General features: G+C 50.6%; 1 protein-coding gene across 1 annotated transcript; it reads left to right on the forward strand.

Annotated features, from left to right (window-relative positions):
• The first annotated feature begins 10,921 nt into the window (after positions 1 to 10,921).
• On the forward strand, positions 10,922 to 15,701 carry LOC310863888 (inositol-tetrakisphosphate 1-kinase-like). Its single transcript, XM_083772410.1, has 8 exons — positions 10,922 to 11,044; positions 11,946 to 12,063; positions 12,729 to 12,830; positions 13,106 to 13,146; positions 13,710 to 13,875; positions 14,394 to 14,461; positions 15,226 to 15,388; positions 15,552 to 15,701. The coding sequence occupies exons 1-8, from the start codon at positions 10,994 to 10,996 to the stop codon at positions 15,656 to 15,658; spliced, it is 816 nt and encodes a 271-aa protein (XP_083628536.1). The 5' UTR covers positions 10,922 to 10,993; the 3' UTR covers positions 15,659 to 15,701.
• Positions 15,702 to 16,208: the final 507 nt, after the last annotated feature.

Genomic DNA, 16,208 nt, shown 5'->3' on the forward strand with positions numbered 1-16,208 from the left:
CCAGACAGGGGGAGGGGGAGGGGCCAGAAGGGGGAGGGGGAGGGGCCAGACAGGGGGAGGGGCCAGGAAGGGGGAGAGTAGGAAGGGGAGGGGCCAGGAAGGGGGAGGGGCCAGACAGGGGGAAGGGGAGGGGCCAGGCAGGGGAGGGGGAGGGGCCAGAAGGGGGAGGGGGAGGGGCCAGACAGGGGGAGGGGGAGGGGCCAGGAAGGGGGAGAGTAGGAAGGGGAGGGGCCAGGCAAGGGGAAGGGGAGGGGCCAGACAGGGGGAGGGGGAGGGGCCAGGAAGGGGGAGGGGCCAGGCAGGGGAGGGGGAGGCGCCAGAAGGGGGAGGGGGAGGGGCCAGGCAGGGGGAAGGGGAGGGGCCAGGCAGGGGGAGGGGGAGGGGCCAGAAGGGGGAGGGGGAGGGGCCAGAAGGGGGAGGGGCCAGACAGGGGGAGAGTAGGAAGGGGAGGGGCCAGGCAAGGGGAAGGGGAGGGGCCAGACATGGGGAGGGGGAGGGGCCAGGAAGGGGGAGGGGCCAGGAAGGGGGAGGGGGAGGGGCCAGGCAGGGGAGGGGGAGGGGCCAGAAGGGGGAGGGGGAGGGGCCAGACAGGGGGAGGGGGAGGGGCCAGGAAGGGGGAGAGTAGGAAGGGGAGGGGCCAGGAAGGGGGAGGGGCCAGGCAGGGGGAAGGGGAGGGGCCAGACAGGGGGAGGGGGAGGGGCCAGAAGGGGGAGGGGGAGGGGCCAGACAGGGGGAGGGGCCAGGAAGGGGGAGAGTAGGAAGGGGAGGGGCCAGGAAGGGGGAGGGGCCAGAAGGGGGAGGGGGAGGGGCCAGGCAGGGGGAAGGGGAGGGGCCAGGCAGGGGGAGGGGGAGGGGCCAGAAGGGGGAGGGGGAGGGGCCAGAAGGGGGAGGGGCCAGACAGGGGGAGAGTAGGAAGGGGAGGGATTTGAAAGACTTCAGTGCACTGTGCCTACCCATGATGCGACCGCAGGTCGCATCATGTGTAGGTACAGTGCAAGGAATAAATGTATTCGCCATGTATTTGAAGGAAGTCTGATCCAATCATTTTTAGATTTCTCCAGTTTAATCCTGCGTTTAGGTTTTGTTGTGTTCAAGATCTGATTTTAGGTATGTTTAAGCCTCCAGGGAAATCCGTGTTGAGGTTCTTAATCCACTGTTTTTCATTAAAACGTCTTTGTCCCACTGTCCAGTTGGGATTGTGTTGCAGTCCAGTGCATGTTAAAGCTTCAATGCCATGACAGACAGGGGAGAGTAGGAAGGGGAGGGGCCAGGCAGGGGAGGGGGAGGGGCCAGAAGGGGGAGGGGGAGGGGCCAGACAGGGGGAGGGGGAGGGGCCAGGAAGGGGGAGAGTAGGAAGGGGAGGGGCCAGGCAAGGGGAAGGGGAGGGGCCAGACAGGGGGATGGGGAGGGGCCAGGAAGGGGGAGGGGCCAGGCAGGGGAGGGGGAGGCGCCAGAAGGGGGAGGGGGAGGGGCCAGGCAGGGGGAAGGGGAGGGGCCAGGCAGGGGGAGGGGGAGGGCCAGAAGGGGAGGGGGAGGGCCAGAAGGGGGAGGGGGCCAGACAGGGGAGAGTAGGAAGGGGAGGGGCCAGGCAAGGGGAAGGGGAGGGGCCAGACATGGGGAGGGGGAGGGGCCAGGAAGGGGGAGGGGCCAGAAGGGGGAGGGGCCAGGCAGGGGAGGGGGAGGGGCCAGAAGGGGGAGGGGGAGGGGCCAGACAGGGGGAGGGGGAGGGGCCAGGAAGGGGGAGAGTAGGAAGGGGAGGGGCCAGGAAGGGGGAGGGGCCAGAAGGGGGAGGGGGAGGGGCCAGACAGGGGGAGGGGGAGGGGCCAGGCAGGGGAAGGGGAGGGGCCAGGCAGGGGGGAGGGGGAGGGGCCAGAAGGGGGGAGGGGGCCAGACAGGGGGAGAGTAGGAAGGGGAGGGGCCAGGCAAGGGGAAGGGGAGGGGCCAGGCAGGGGGAGGGGCCAGGAAGGGGGAGGGGGAGGGGCCAGACATGGGAGGGGGAGGGGCCAGGAAGGGGGAGGGGCCAGGAAGGGGGAGGGGGAGGGGCCAGGCAGGGGGGGGGGGGGAGGGGCCAGAAGGGGGAGGGGCCAGACAGGGGGGAGAGTAGGAAGGGGAGGGGCAGGCAAGGGGAAGGGGAGGGGCCAGGCAGGGGAGGGGGAGGGGCCAGCAGGCAGGGGGAGGGGAGGGGGAAGGGGCCAGAAGGGGGAGGGGGAGGGGAGGGGGAGGGGCCAGAAGGGGGAGGGGGAGGGGCCAGGAAGGGGGAGGGGCCAGGCAGGGGGAGGGGCCAACAAGCTAACATGCTAACAAGCTAATGCTAACATGCTAACAAGCTAATGCTAACATGCTAATGCTAACAAGCTAATGCTAACAAGCTAATGCTAACAAGCTAACATGCTAACAAGCTAATGGGGGGGCATCCTTTTGTCCGACAACTCATAGGCCCGACGGGGCAATGCTCCGAGGTGCGCTGCGGGGCTAACAAGCTAAAGGTAACAAGTTAATGCTAACATGCTAACAAGCTATGCTAGCAAGCTAATGCTAACATGCTAACAAGCTAACATGCTAACAAGCTAACATGCTAACAAGCTAATGCTAACATGCTAATGCATGCTAACAAGCTAACGCTAACAAGGTAATGCTAACAAGCTAATGCTAACAAGCTAATGCTAACAAGCTAATGCTAACGAGCTAACATGCTAACAAGCAAATGCTAACATGCTAACAAGCTAACATGCTAACCAGCTCATGCTAACAAGCTAACATGCTAACAAGCTAATGCTAACAAGCTAACATGCTAACAAGCAAATGCTAACATGCTAACAAGCTAACATGCTAACGAGCTAACCAGCTAATGCTAACAAGCTAATGCTAACATGCTAACAAGCTAACATGCTAACCAGCTAATGCTAACAAGCTAATGCTAACAAGCTAATGCTAACATGCTAACAAGCTAACATGCTAACAAGCTAATGCTAACATGCTAATGCATGCTAACAAGCTAACGCTAACAAGGTAATGCTAACAAGCTAATGCTAACAAGCTAATGCTAACGAGCTAACATGCTAACAAGCAAATGCTAACAAGCTAACATGCTAACGAGCTAACCAGCTAATGCTAACAAGTTAATGCTAACATGCTAACAAGCTAACATGCTAACCAGCTCATGCTAACAAGCTAACATGCTAACAAGCTAATGCTAACAAGCTAATGCTAACATGCTAACAAGCTAACGCTAACAAGCTCATGCTAACAAGATAATGCTAACAAGCTAATGCTAACAAGCTAATGCTAACATGCTAACACGCTCATGCTAACAAGCTCATGCTAACAAGCTAATGCTAACAAGCTAATGCTAAGGAAGGGGGAGGGGCCAGACAGGGGGAGGGGCCAGAAGGGGGAGGGGGAGGGGCCAGGAAGGGGGAGGGGGAGGGGCCAGGCAGGGGGAAGGGGAGGGGCCAGGCAGGGGGAGGGGGAGGGTCCAGGAAGGGGGAGGGGCCAGGCAGGGGGAAGGGGAGGGGCCAGGAAGGGGGAGGGGGAGGGGCCAGGCAGGGGGAGGGGCCAGGCAGGGGGAGGGGGTGGGGCCAGGCTGGGGGAGAGTAGGAAGGGGAGGGGCCAGGAAGGGGGAGGGGGAGGGGCCAGGCTGGGGGAGAGTAGGAAGGGGAGGGGCCAGGCAGGGGGAGGGGGAGGGGCCAGGAAGGGGGAGGGGAGGGGGCAGGAAGGGGGAGGGGCCAGGCAGGGAAGGGGGAGGGGCCAGTGGGGGAGGGGTACGCACGCACGCGCACACGCACACACGGAAGGGGGAGGGGCCAGGGGGGGGGGGAGGGGCCAGGGGGGGGGCAGGGAAGGGGGAGGGGCCGGGGGGGGCAGGCAGGGAAGGGGGAGGGGCCAGGGGGGGGGGGGGAGGGGCCAGGGGGGCCAGGGAAGGGGGAGGGGGAGGGGCCAGGGGGGGGAAGGGAAGTGGGAGGGACCAGGGGGGGGGGGAGGGGCTAGGGGGGGGGGAGGGGTACGCACGCACACACGCAAGCACGCACGCACACACGGAAGGGGGAGGGGCCAGGGGGGCAGGGAAGGGGGAGGGGCCAGGGGGGGCAGGCAGGGAAGGGGGAGGGGCCAGGGGGGGGAGGGGCCAGGGGGGGGGGAGGGGTACGCACGCACGCACGCACACACACACGCAAGCACGCACACACGGAAGGGGGAGGGGCCAAAGGGGGGGGGGGGGCAGGGGGGGGAGGGGCAGGCAGGGAAGGGGGAGGGGCCAAAGGGGGGGGGGAGGGGCCAGGGGGGGAGGGGTACGCACGCACGCACACAAGCAAGCACGCACACACGGAAGGGGGAGGGGCCAGGGGGGGGAGGGGCCAGGGGGGGGCAGGCAGGGAAGGGGGAGGGGCCAAAGGGGGGGAGGGGCCAGGGGGGAGAGGGAAGGGGGAGGGGCCAGGGGGGGGAGGGGCCAGGGGGGGGGAGGGGTACGCACGCACGCACGCACGCACGCACACACACACGCAAGCACGCACACACGGAAGGGGAGGGGCCAAAGGGGGGGGGGGGAGGGGCCAGGGGGGGGGGCAGGCAGGGAAGGGGGAGGGGCCAAAGTGGGGGGGGAGGGGCCAGGGGGGGGGAGGGGTACGCACGCACGCACGCACGCACACACACGCAAGCACGCACACACGGAAGGGGGAGGGGCCAAAGGGGGGGGGAGGGGCCAGGGGGGGGGGAGGGGCAGGCAGGGAAGGGGGAGGGGCCAAAGTGGGGGGGGAGGGGCCAGGGGGGGGGAGGGGCAGGCAGGGAAGGGGGAGGGGCCAAAGTGGGGGGGGAGGGGCCAGGTGGGGGAGGGGTACGCACGCACGCACACAAGCAAGCACACACGGAAGGGGGAGGGGCCAGGGGGGGGGGGCAGACAGACGACAGACAGACATATGAGCGATATGAGCTTGTAGGTCTGCTATTTAAAAAAATCACACACACACACACACACACACACACACACACAGACAGACAGACAGACAGACAGACAGACAGACAGACAGACAGACAGACAGACAGACAGACAGACAGACAGCAGACCTACAAGCTCATAGCGCGCCACCGAGTTATTTAAAATAAATCACACACACACACACACACACACACACACACACACACACACACACACACACACACACACACACACACGCACACTTTTGATTGATTGATTGATTGAAATATTTATTAACAGTTTGCAGAATTTACAGTACATTTCAAGCACAAACTCAATACAAAGACTGTTAACTGTGAGTGGACGACCCAATTAAGCATTACACTTGTTTACAACAGGGTCCACATTGTTCAATTCATCAAAACATTTAGAGACATACAAATAGACATTTCTATGTAGCTAAAGAACAGGAATTCATCATAAACAGAACAGGACAGGAATTCATCATACACACAGATAGTGTGCATAACACTTGTTTACAGCCAAGCCCTGTTCATAGAACATTAACATTTTAAAATGTCGGAGCCCTGGTTTGAACCAGCGGCCTCAGTAAAAAAAAACACTCTGTCCGTCTGCTCTACCCATTGAGCCACGGGTTGCTTACACAGGCAGTACCTTCCGGGGTATGGGATATAGAATAGAGTGGGGCCGTAGCATAGCTATGTAACAAGATCTCGCTGCCTCTCATTGGCCGGTCTGAGAATACATTCATTCCTTCCAGCCTAAGCGACAAGGAGGACAGAGACCAGCACAGCTAAAGAATGGATTACAGCTAAAGAATGGATTTCACACCTCAGATGCTTTGTACTGTACATGGATGCCAAAATTCTTTTCTCTCTTGATCCTTAGTCCTTAGTCCGTGTCTCGTGATTCTTGAACTCCGGCCGCGTATGACTGGGTATTGGATCTCAAACCCCGAGGCTTAGCCGTCACGCCACGGAGGATATGAAACCAACGGGATTTATGGTAATTTTCTCTTTTTCCACTTGCAACATGAGCTCAAAAAATAAAACCAGTCAAATGTTAGGGTGCCCTACTGTTACCATGTATTATTGTTGAGTAGAGGACTCTTTTTTCTATCCCATTCATTTATAAAAATGAACTAAACCCTGCATGACGCTGCTTCCCTACGTCATGTCATTGCTGCCTGTCAGTCCAGAGGAGCTGCTGCGCTGAGAACAGTAATTCTTTGGGAATTCATTTACATTAAATCATTACGGTATAGATGTGTCGGTGCATGTGTCAACAACATCCCGATTGTTATGCTTTACAAGTTTGGACCAAATTATGGAGGTGATTTCTACATGCATCACTGCCCGGCTGTCACAACAATAACACAAGTAAGACGCGACCACAGAAAAGCAACACAATTACACAACGCCTCTAAAGCATGTAACATTGCATGTTTAAACTGCCAGATTGTTTTATTTGCTTATCTCTGACCAAGGGAATGATGCTAACGGAATTAGCGCTTTAGCATTGCCACAACAACAACAACACACAGCAGACCATACAAATATAACATAATAGAACGTTCCATAGCTCATGACCACTGCCCATTATACTCATTAGAACCCCCAAATGACTCGACATTATTGTAAATATATTTAGCCTTTTTTCTTATGAAGCAGATGAGACGTTTTTGACATCATCATCATCATCTTCATCATCATAACTACAGTTGATAAACAAAGGCTTTGATTGATGAAAATAGCAGATCTGCACTCTTGTAGATTGCCTCTTTCTGACCAAGGCTTTAATGTGGTGAAACGTTTGATGCTGTCAAGACATTTGTCATCCATCTGGATGTCTGCGTTGTGTAAAGTGCCCAGTGTAACATGGATTTTATGTTTAGGCTGAAATGGAGAGATTGACAGCTCTTGTCTGTATTTTTCTCTTCATCAGTACATCACTGTCAGTGACTGTCTGTCTTCATCCCAAAAGAGCTGATCTTCAATCTGCACTGTGCCATAATTATCATATTATGTTGAATACATATGAATACATGAAAGAAAAAGCTAAGTAATAAGCTAGTGGTTCTCAAATGTTTACACATGGATGTGGTTGCATTTCAACACCCTCAGCTAATGTTGTTATTTTTGTTGTCCACTCATTGTGTGTGTGTGTGTGTGTCTGTCTGTGGCAGAAATTTAATTTTGACAACAAGCCACAAGCCAACATGTCGATGACCCCTGGTCCCAGGAGAATGTCTAATTTATGTTTTCCTACTAAGGTCTCAGGGGCACTTACCCGGCGGGCCGAGTACAGGTCATCATGTCCTACTTGTCCAAAGGTCATGCCCCACTTAAAAGTAAGTAAAAAAAAATGATTGTAAAATTATAGGTCACATTTGAACATATTTTGGGGGGGCCCCCAGGTGATGGTGAGTGAAGTGACCATAGTATAATATGGCCCATCTACAAGCTCACAACGCCTCGAAAATGTGAGCTTGTAGATCTGCTTTTTTCACTATATAAACTAAATACAATACCTCAACTTAACTCCTACAATCCCAAGTGCTTCTCAGGGTGGGGGTCCCCAGTTTAAATGTGATTATGTTGGGGGTCCCTCCCAGCCTGAAAAGGTTGAGAACCACTGCACTAGGCTGTACGATAAAAAAACAAAACCTATGAATGACTATGGGTTCACACTTGACATTTTATAATGTCAAGTGTAGCAACGGTGAAAACAGCACAAAAACAGTGCTCTTATTTTCATTTCACAGATCCCAACGCAGAGTGCTCTGGCCACATTCAGGTGTTTTATATTTTGTGTTGTACTCATATATGGTTGCGTCCCCTCTCAAAAGAGCACTCACCCGAAAGTGTTATTTAGCTGCCAGGGGCAGGTGGGCACCCCTTAGTGTTTTATTTAGCTGCCGGGCACTCCTTAGTGTCAACGCCTGAGGAACCCAGAGGACTAGGTATATTCATTAACATACAGTGATAGCTGTTTTGTTTCTCAAACAGTCAATCGCTCATTTGATTTCTGGGTGTCAACATTTCTGTAACTCTGACACACAAACAGCTGAAATCATTTTTGACTCTAAAAAGATAAAAGTATTGTAAAACTTTTCTGAAAAACCCATGTCCAGAATTACCTCTATTTGGCCTTGAACCCCCATATGAAAATATGTTGTTCTAGCATGAACCAGACCAGACAGTATTGACATTGAGTGTTTAAATAACAATCAATAATGGGGCGTAATACACAGTAGGAAACATAGTCAATACAACGAGTAGGAAAGCAGACTTACATTAATGCATCATTCGGTATACAGGCACATAGGAGTTGTCTGTCAGTGAGAGACAAATGTTTGTATAGGCCCTCAGGTGTGCAGATTATCAGCCCTGCCCACACCATCAACAGGCAACCTGCTACTGCTCCGCCCGCTTGTAGCGCGGCACTATGAGCTTGTGCATCTGCTATTTTAGCTAAAGTATAATTGATGCTTAAAACAAGGGCCCCCGGGGGTCCACGAACGCTTAATTGAGAAGCACTGGGATGCATTCTAACCATTCATGCACAGTTATCTTTTATAAATGTCATTTTCAATGTGAAAAGACTGTAGTTCACTCGGTGGCGCGCTACGCGCTTGTAGATCTTCTATTTTTCAATAGTAGCTGCGTTACCTACGTTTACTGGGGACCCCCTGGGAATCCCCCAAGGGCCCCCGGGGGTCCACGAACGCTTAATTGAGAAGCACTGGGATGCATTCTAACCATTCATGCACAGTTATCTTTTATAAATGTCATTTTCAATGTGAAAAGACTGTAGTTCACTCGGTGGCGCGCTACGCGCTTGTAGATCTTCTATTTTTCAATAGTAGCTGCGTTACCTACGTTTACTGGGGACCCCCTGGGAATCCCCCAAGGGCCCCCGGGGGTCCACGAACGCTTAATTGAGAAGCACTGGGATGCATTCTAACCATTCATGCACAGTTATCTTTTATAAATGTCATTTTCAATGTGAAAAGACTGTAGTTCACTCGGTGGCGCGCTTTGACCTTGTAGATCTTCTATTTTTCAATAGTAGCTGCGTTACCTACGTGGGGACCCCCTGGGAATCCCCCAAGGGCCCCCGGGGGTCCACGAACGCTTAATTGAGAAGCACTGGGATGCATTCTAACCATTCATGCACAGTTATCTTTTATAAATGTCATTTTCAATGTGAAAAGACTGTAGTTCACTCGGTGGCGCGCTACGCGCTTGTAGATCTTCTATTTTTCAATAGTAGCTGCGTTACCTACGTTTACTTACTGGGGACCCCCTGGGAATCCGCCAAGGGCCCCCGGGGGTCCACGAACGCTTAATTGAGAAGCACTGGGATGCATTCTAACCATTCTGCCTGGGTACCGGCCTGGGTACCGCGCTTCCTACAACAAACCTTGAGTGTGTTTGTGTCTGTGGCTCCACCTGTCTGTGTAGGATGATGCCAGGAAGCTTCAGCACCTTGCAGACACCATGGAGGAAGGCACCATGCCAAAGGAAATGGCAGACATCATTATACGTTTGTGGAACGATGGTGGCATCCAGCAATGCTATGAACGAGCCGCAGAATACCAGCTCAATGACTCTGCCGGATAGTAAGTCAGCTCCTTTCTGCTACGGGAAACTTCATCATGGGTGTAAAATGTAGAAGAGTAGCTGTGGCTGACAATAAGTAGTTTAGTACCTCTCAAATACAAAGGGGCAGTCGATGAGTGAGTGGTACTGTATGTCTTTGGTTTCCCTTGTGGGAGATCAAGGTTCAAATCCGGGTGGTTTCCTAAGAACTAACGAGATGAGTAAATCTGTAAGATATGTTACCTTGTGTGAAAAGGACTTGTGTGATCAGAGAAGTTCATTGTTTGGCAGCTACCTGTGTGACTTGGCGAGACTGGTGGTGCCAGGCTACGTGCCTACGGAGCAGGATGTGTTGCGCTCAAGAGTAAACACCACTGTGTCTGAAACTGAGGAGAATGGATGTATGTTTGTAGTGCGCCTGTATCTCTCAAGATCTTCACTGCAACTGCCTTTCCACCAGGCAGAGACACATACCCCTCTGAAATAAATGCTGAATAAACCGCTTTATTTAACGGAATGACAGGGGCAGCAGGGAATTCTCCTTTAAAGTCAATAGTTCCTGTCAAAGTATTGATGTCATTCAGAAGCAGCAGTATAACAAAGTGAGTGAGATCATGCACAGCGAGGCTGTTGTTTCATTTCGTGACACCCTGTTGCGGTTTAGCTTCCAATAATGACCAGCCTCACATTACAGATTTGTGTGAAAAACAGCCTAACATCGGCCTGCATGAGAGACTAAAAACTTTGGGTGAGTGGAGTTACAATGTCACTGCTATAATCTAACTGCGGACTGTATTGAGAAACCAAAGCCCTTGTCCCTCCTTGACTTCTGTTGAATGACTATGAATGGGTTTTGTGAAGTGTGAACTTAAGAAGCATGTTGTACCTTGTACTCCTCAAACAGAGTTTGTTCCACAACTTCAGTGAAAAGTGGTTATGGTAAAAGCACAAGTGATGTATATGGTAAAAGCAGTTATGGTAAAAGCAGCAGTAATGAATGGGTATGGTACTATTGTTGTATATGTTGTATATGGTACCAGTGTTGTTTATCCCATTCTGAACGGGCACCCATTTTGGTGTCGGCATCATGTTATGCTTTAGCTATTTAAAAATAGCAGATCTACAAGCTCATATCGTGCCACCGAGTGGCGCGATACGAGCTTGTAGGTCTGCTATTTTTTGAAAAATCGAAGAACGACTGACATTTTTAGAATCTGATCTCAGGTCAGAATGGGTTAATCAGACCAGTGTGTGTCCGGCGGAAACCTCGTATGAATCTGATCTCAGGTCAGAATGGGTTAAGGTACCAGTGTTGTATATGGTATTATGGTTGGTTTTGGTAAAAGCACCAGTGATGAATGGGTATGGCTTTCGTCCCGTTCTGTAGATTGACCTCAGCCAGCCCCTGGTTTCTCAGGGACCCTTCCATGTCATCGTCCACAAGCTCTCTGATGTCATAATGGAGGCGGAGCATGACAGCCAATCACAGCGGCTCCTTGCCAACTTCCAGGTTGAAACAAGACAAACAAACAAAGGAGTACATTTAAAATAATTGGGATGGTGGGAAATTGTTGTTTTGATGTTGTTTTAATGGTTGGTACTACTGGTAGTAATGCATTTGATGATCAGTGTTTCTGCAAAGTGCTAATCACAAGTGGTTTCTTACATTTCTTGTTCTTGAGGCCAAATCTAAAAACACCTAGAACAGCTGTCTGAAAAACGTATATTATTCATAGCCTATATGGCTATATCTCTGTCGGTCCAGGCAAACTGTTACCTTTCAGGATTCAAAAGTAGCAGAACTACAAGCTCACGCTTTCAGGCTTGTAGATCTGCTACTTTTGAGGCTTTTTGTGTGATAAAGTAGGGCATTAATTTACAAAAACAAAACACACAAACATTTTCAATATGGTGTTAAGAGGTTTCTGCCCAACAGCAGCGATATATAGTTTTACATAAAACTATAAATATAAAATGACACAAATGCTTTCCCGGATTGAATGCATTAATTTAACTCTTATGTAACTTTATAACCACCGTGTCTCTCCTCTCCGGAATAATCCTTATGCTTTCTTGCTATGCTGCGAAGGAAAAGGAGTCCGTGTTGCAGAACTGGTGATTAAATAAACAAAATAATAATTCAAAAAGGACAAACGTGATCAGCCAGGGTTCTAATTCTGTATCCAATCCCTGTGGTGGACAAACAAAGTAATATCTCTCTTCCTCTCAATAATGCGACCGCTTCCCTGCACACCAGAACAGAAAGTAAACACAAGATATCCCATAATACTCCTCGTCCCATCCTCAGCCCGCCAACACAGTTCAAGGAACAATCCCCCTGTATATACCTTAGGGTTACAACTTGACACTTTTATATTTGAACCCCTGTTTTCTGTCTTTTTCCGTTGCAGAGCTATGTGTCCGCCCATCCCAGCACTGTTATTCTGGACCCCCTGCCTGCTATGAGCCAGCTACTAGACCGGTTTACCTCCTACCGCATTATGAGCATGCTGCAGAAGTCCCTCAGAGGTACAGCTGATATGCCTTCTATTGTCTGCTAGGTATGTGCATACAAGGAATTTGTCTTGGTGGGGTTAGCGCAGTACACGGAAACACAGCAGTAAAAATGTCTTCTACATCCTGACAGTTTTCTGAAAAAGCTACAGTATGTTTCTATGTCAGTCGTTCTTAAAGCTATGTTTCTATGTCAGTCGTTCTTAAAGCTATGTTTCCATGTCAGTCGTTCTTCGCTTTTTCAAAAATAGCAGACCTACAAGCTCGTAGCGCGCCACTCGGTAATTTCTCCTTTACTTAATGTTTTTTTTATCTAGCAATGTTAATGGATTCCATGTGAGGGGCTTTATTTAGTCTTTCTCTGTCTTTACGTGTGTGTGTGTGTGTGTGTGTGTGTGTGTGTGTGTGTGTGTGTGAGAGTGTGTGTGCCTGCGTGCGTGCACATGATGTTCCTTTATCGGGGGGGGTGTGAGGCAGGGTGTCATAAATGCGGTATCATGTGAATGTGTGGGTGGGTGGAGTTGTTAAATGATTTATTGTGGGGTGTGTTACTGTACTTTTGTATACACAGTATATTTGTCCAAAGATGATATCCAGTATGATATACTGGATCATTTAAATACGAGAGATCCTGCAGAAATACACAACAATGTTTTAACGGTGTTTACTGTGTATGTCAGACTGGCGTGTCTGCTGTCCACCATACCTGGAGATCAACAGTGTCGGGGACATTTCATCTATCCAGGAAGCCATGGACAGCAAAGGCCTCAGCTTCCCTCTCAGTCAGTAGCACACCTTCAGATGCTTATCAGGGCAACACTGGAACTTCGTACTGTAGCAGGTTCCACCTATTAGTGCCATTAGATGTACGTACACATACATAGCATTAACGATAAGGCTTGTAATCTCACTGGCACAGCCCACTGTTAAGTGTTATTTCAATGTATGAAGTCATTCAATAGTCTCAGTATGTTTGTTTATTCTTTTTTAGCGCGTGCCCACTTTGTGAGATTAAGCCACACCCTCTAAGAACTATGTTCTCTTTGTCTTCTTTCAGTCTGTAAAAAAAGAGTGGCCCATGGCTCCCTTTCCCACGAGGTGAGTGCTGTGCACTTTTTCCCCTTACTAAGAGCAAGAGGCCAGAAACAAGCCATAGATATTTAAAACGAATAGATGTCATTGGCCACTGCAGTTCATTGGAGCGGCGTGTCTCCATTGAAGGCAGGAAGTCAAGCGGTAGTTGCTGCCACTCAAGTGACTACTGGCCAATCACAACGTGTCTTTTCTGGGACTTCTGTAACGCACACGGAAGCTTGACTAGCTTTTTAGCGGATCTGCTATTTTCAAAAGAATTGTATAGGCCTACATTTGAAAACTTGAAATGAGACATTCTACTATAAATGCACCACGTCTCTGTATGTGTGTGTATGTGTGTATGTATGTACGTACGTTTGTAATCCATGTAACACCAGAACCATAAGTATCAAATCCACAAGCTCAAAGCGTGTCGCTTCGCGCCGCGTTTTGAGCTCGCGGATGATCTGCTACTTTTGATGCTTTGGTGTGACGCCATAGAGATAATTCTGCCCGACAGCAACACGACTTCTTTTCAATGAATGTATTGAAGGTGTTTTCTTTGCCGTCACTGTGACGTGCTGTAGATGTGTCTGATCTTCGGTGCAGGGAGCCTGGACGACGCGCGGCCGCCCTGCGTGCTGCAGAGTTTCGTCAACCACGGGGCCGTGCTCCACAAGGTGTTTGTGGTGGGAGACAGACACTACTGTGTGGACAGACCCTCGCTGAAGAACTTCCCCCCTGGACCCTGTGGTCAGTCCACCCGCACGTCTAAGCAGACACATGACTTATTTTTCTTATTTTCTTCTGTCTTTCCTTTCCTTTCCTCCTTTTTTTATTTTATTTTTTATCCCACGATTTTGTAACCCATTTTTCACCCCTGTGTCTATCATCTAATGTGATCCTGGGCTCTACACACCCTCCACCAACCTAGTCCCCATATATGGGGGACATGGGGAGAGCAACGGACTTGAACTCATGCTTCCTTCATGCCTGAGTGTCCAAGTTGCTCCTTTACACCTGACAGGGGGGGGAGTTTCCCTGGTTGGACGTAGCGTGTGGAAGGAAGTTAAGGAACACGTTATTCCAACCAGTTCCTTTCCCCTCCATCAGGCGCCCCGGCTGGCCAGGGGGAGGCAGTTTAGGGACCAGGATTACTCCATGTTTTTTCCCAGTTTTAATGGGTAAAACGAGAAATTAGAAATGACCGGTTAAAATGAGATTTGGCGGACGTTGCCACATGTTTCATTTTCTGCATATTGTGTTTCCAGACAGGAAGACTATCTTCTTCAACAGCCATGAAGTGTCTAAGCCAGAGTCCAGCTCTCACCTCAACGCAGTCAGTAGCATCAACCTGCAGTATCATCTAACCCAGGGGTTTTCAACTGATTGTGAACGACGGACCACCACCCTGACTTAGAATCAACCTGGGGACCACTGTTGTTGTGTTGGGTGGGGATATGGCGGGGCTATAAGAGTTGTGATTTTGTAACACTTGCAATGCATCCCACGTGTAATGGTGTATACATCCCACTGTGTGTTAACCAAAGACTACTAATCATTTCCTAATAATAATGACTCCAACCAGACAACCCGGTGCACTTCCCCCTTTTGAGATTCTAACTTCCTTTTTCTGTTGAATTTGTTGACCTCCAACTTGTCAGTAAATGACTACATGGACGGTCATCATAGGTCACCAGGTCATTCAGTGTCTCTAGTGGAAAGAAAAGTTAAATAAGTCCTACTGTCCTACATTACTCAATGCTGCTCAGGGACCACATGCAATACCTTCATGGACCACCTGTTGAAAACCCCACTCTAACCACATATAGTGGAGTCTGTAACATGCTACGTGCAACCATCAGTAGTAAAGACCCAAACGGTTCCCAAACGTTTTAGCTCCAGACCCAAAAGAGAAATGTCATGTCTCCCCAGGCAAGCTAGTGAAAATAGCAGATAGCGCAATCTGATTGGCTGCTTTCACTTCTTCTTAAACATTTGTTTTCTAAATTTATGGAATTTGTTTGATTTTATTTATTTGAAAAATCAATGAATTCCTCTTTTAATTGATGAAAAAACAGTGGTTCCTCCTCTCCTCCGCAGCTGGATGAGAGCATGCCCTGCCTGCCTCCTCCCAGCTCAGAGGGCGTGGCTGCTCTGGTCGGAGAGCTGCGGGCGCTGCTGGGCATGGCTCTGTTTGGAGTGGACATCATCGTCAACATCCACACGCACACCCTCACCATCATCGATATCAACTTCTTCCCAGGTAGGCACACACACACACACACACACACACACACACACACATGTCCTTCACTGTCTCACACATACGCACGTACGCACGCACGCACACAGCCACACACGCACACAGCCACACACACACACACACACACACACACTCACTGACTACCTCTGTGCTCTCTCTTTAGGTTATGAGGGAGTCCCTCAGTTCTTCTCATCACTGCTCGGTCACATTGAGTCGGTGCTGGACAGACAGACTGCTGATGGGCTCCAGGCAGCAACATGCTCTGAATAACATACATACTTTGAACACTACATTATTTTGCCATCATATCTATTGTTAAGTAACTTTGACACTCTCGTGGCCAGTGGTCATTATCAAGTCTTCACGCCGCAGTGCTCGGACACTACATTATGGTGTGAAAAAGGCCTGGGAAATGGAAATTAAGATTTTACATATAATACACATATAGAGTTCCCCAGGGTCTATACTGGGTCATGCTTAAACTTTAAATCGGATGTCCATTCTGGACGGGAACCCCTATTGAAAAAAATAGCAGATCTACAAGCTCATAGCGTGGCAACGAGTGCCACGATACGAGCTTGTAGGTCTGCTATTTTCTTTTTAATCGAGAAAAATAAATAGCTCACATGTCATTGGTGGAATGAGTTTGGATGCGCACAGCCCGTGACAGCCGCACACGCTGCTGTTTTGCAATCCTAGCTGCATCTCCTCCTCCTCCTCCGCTTGTCTACGACAGAAAATCTGGTGTAGAACAAAACCTACGATAGCTCCCAACCTGACGTGATATTTGGCCCTGGCATACGCGACGATACGCCCAAGT

This window comes from Protomyctophum parallelum, assembly GCF_964188405.1.
Source record: "Protomyctophum parallelum genome assembly, chromosome: 9".
In the NCBI taxonomy this organism is placed as follows: domain Eukaryota; kingdom Metazoa; phylum Chordata; class Actinopteri; order Myctophiformes; family Myctophidae; genus Protomyctophum; species Protomyctophum parallelum.

What these genes read in the sequence shown, in the direction of transcription:
- LOC310863888 (XM_083772410.1), top strand. Translation starts at nt 10,994, where the DNA reads ATGGAGGCGGAGCATGACAGCCAATCACAGCGGCTCCTTGCCAACTTC. An exon ending in CCAGCTCTCACCTCAACGCA is followed by an intron (nt 14,462 to 15,225) that starts GTCAGTAGCATC and finishes TCTCCTCCGCAG; the next exon opens with CTGGATGAGAGCATGCCCTG. An exon ending in CGATATCAACTTCTTCCCAG is followed by an intron (nt 15,389 to 15,551) that starts GTAGGCACACAC and finishes CTCTCTCTTTAG; the next exon opens with GTTATGAGGGAGTCCCTCAG.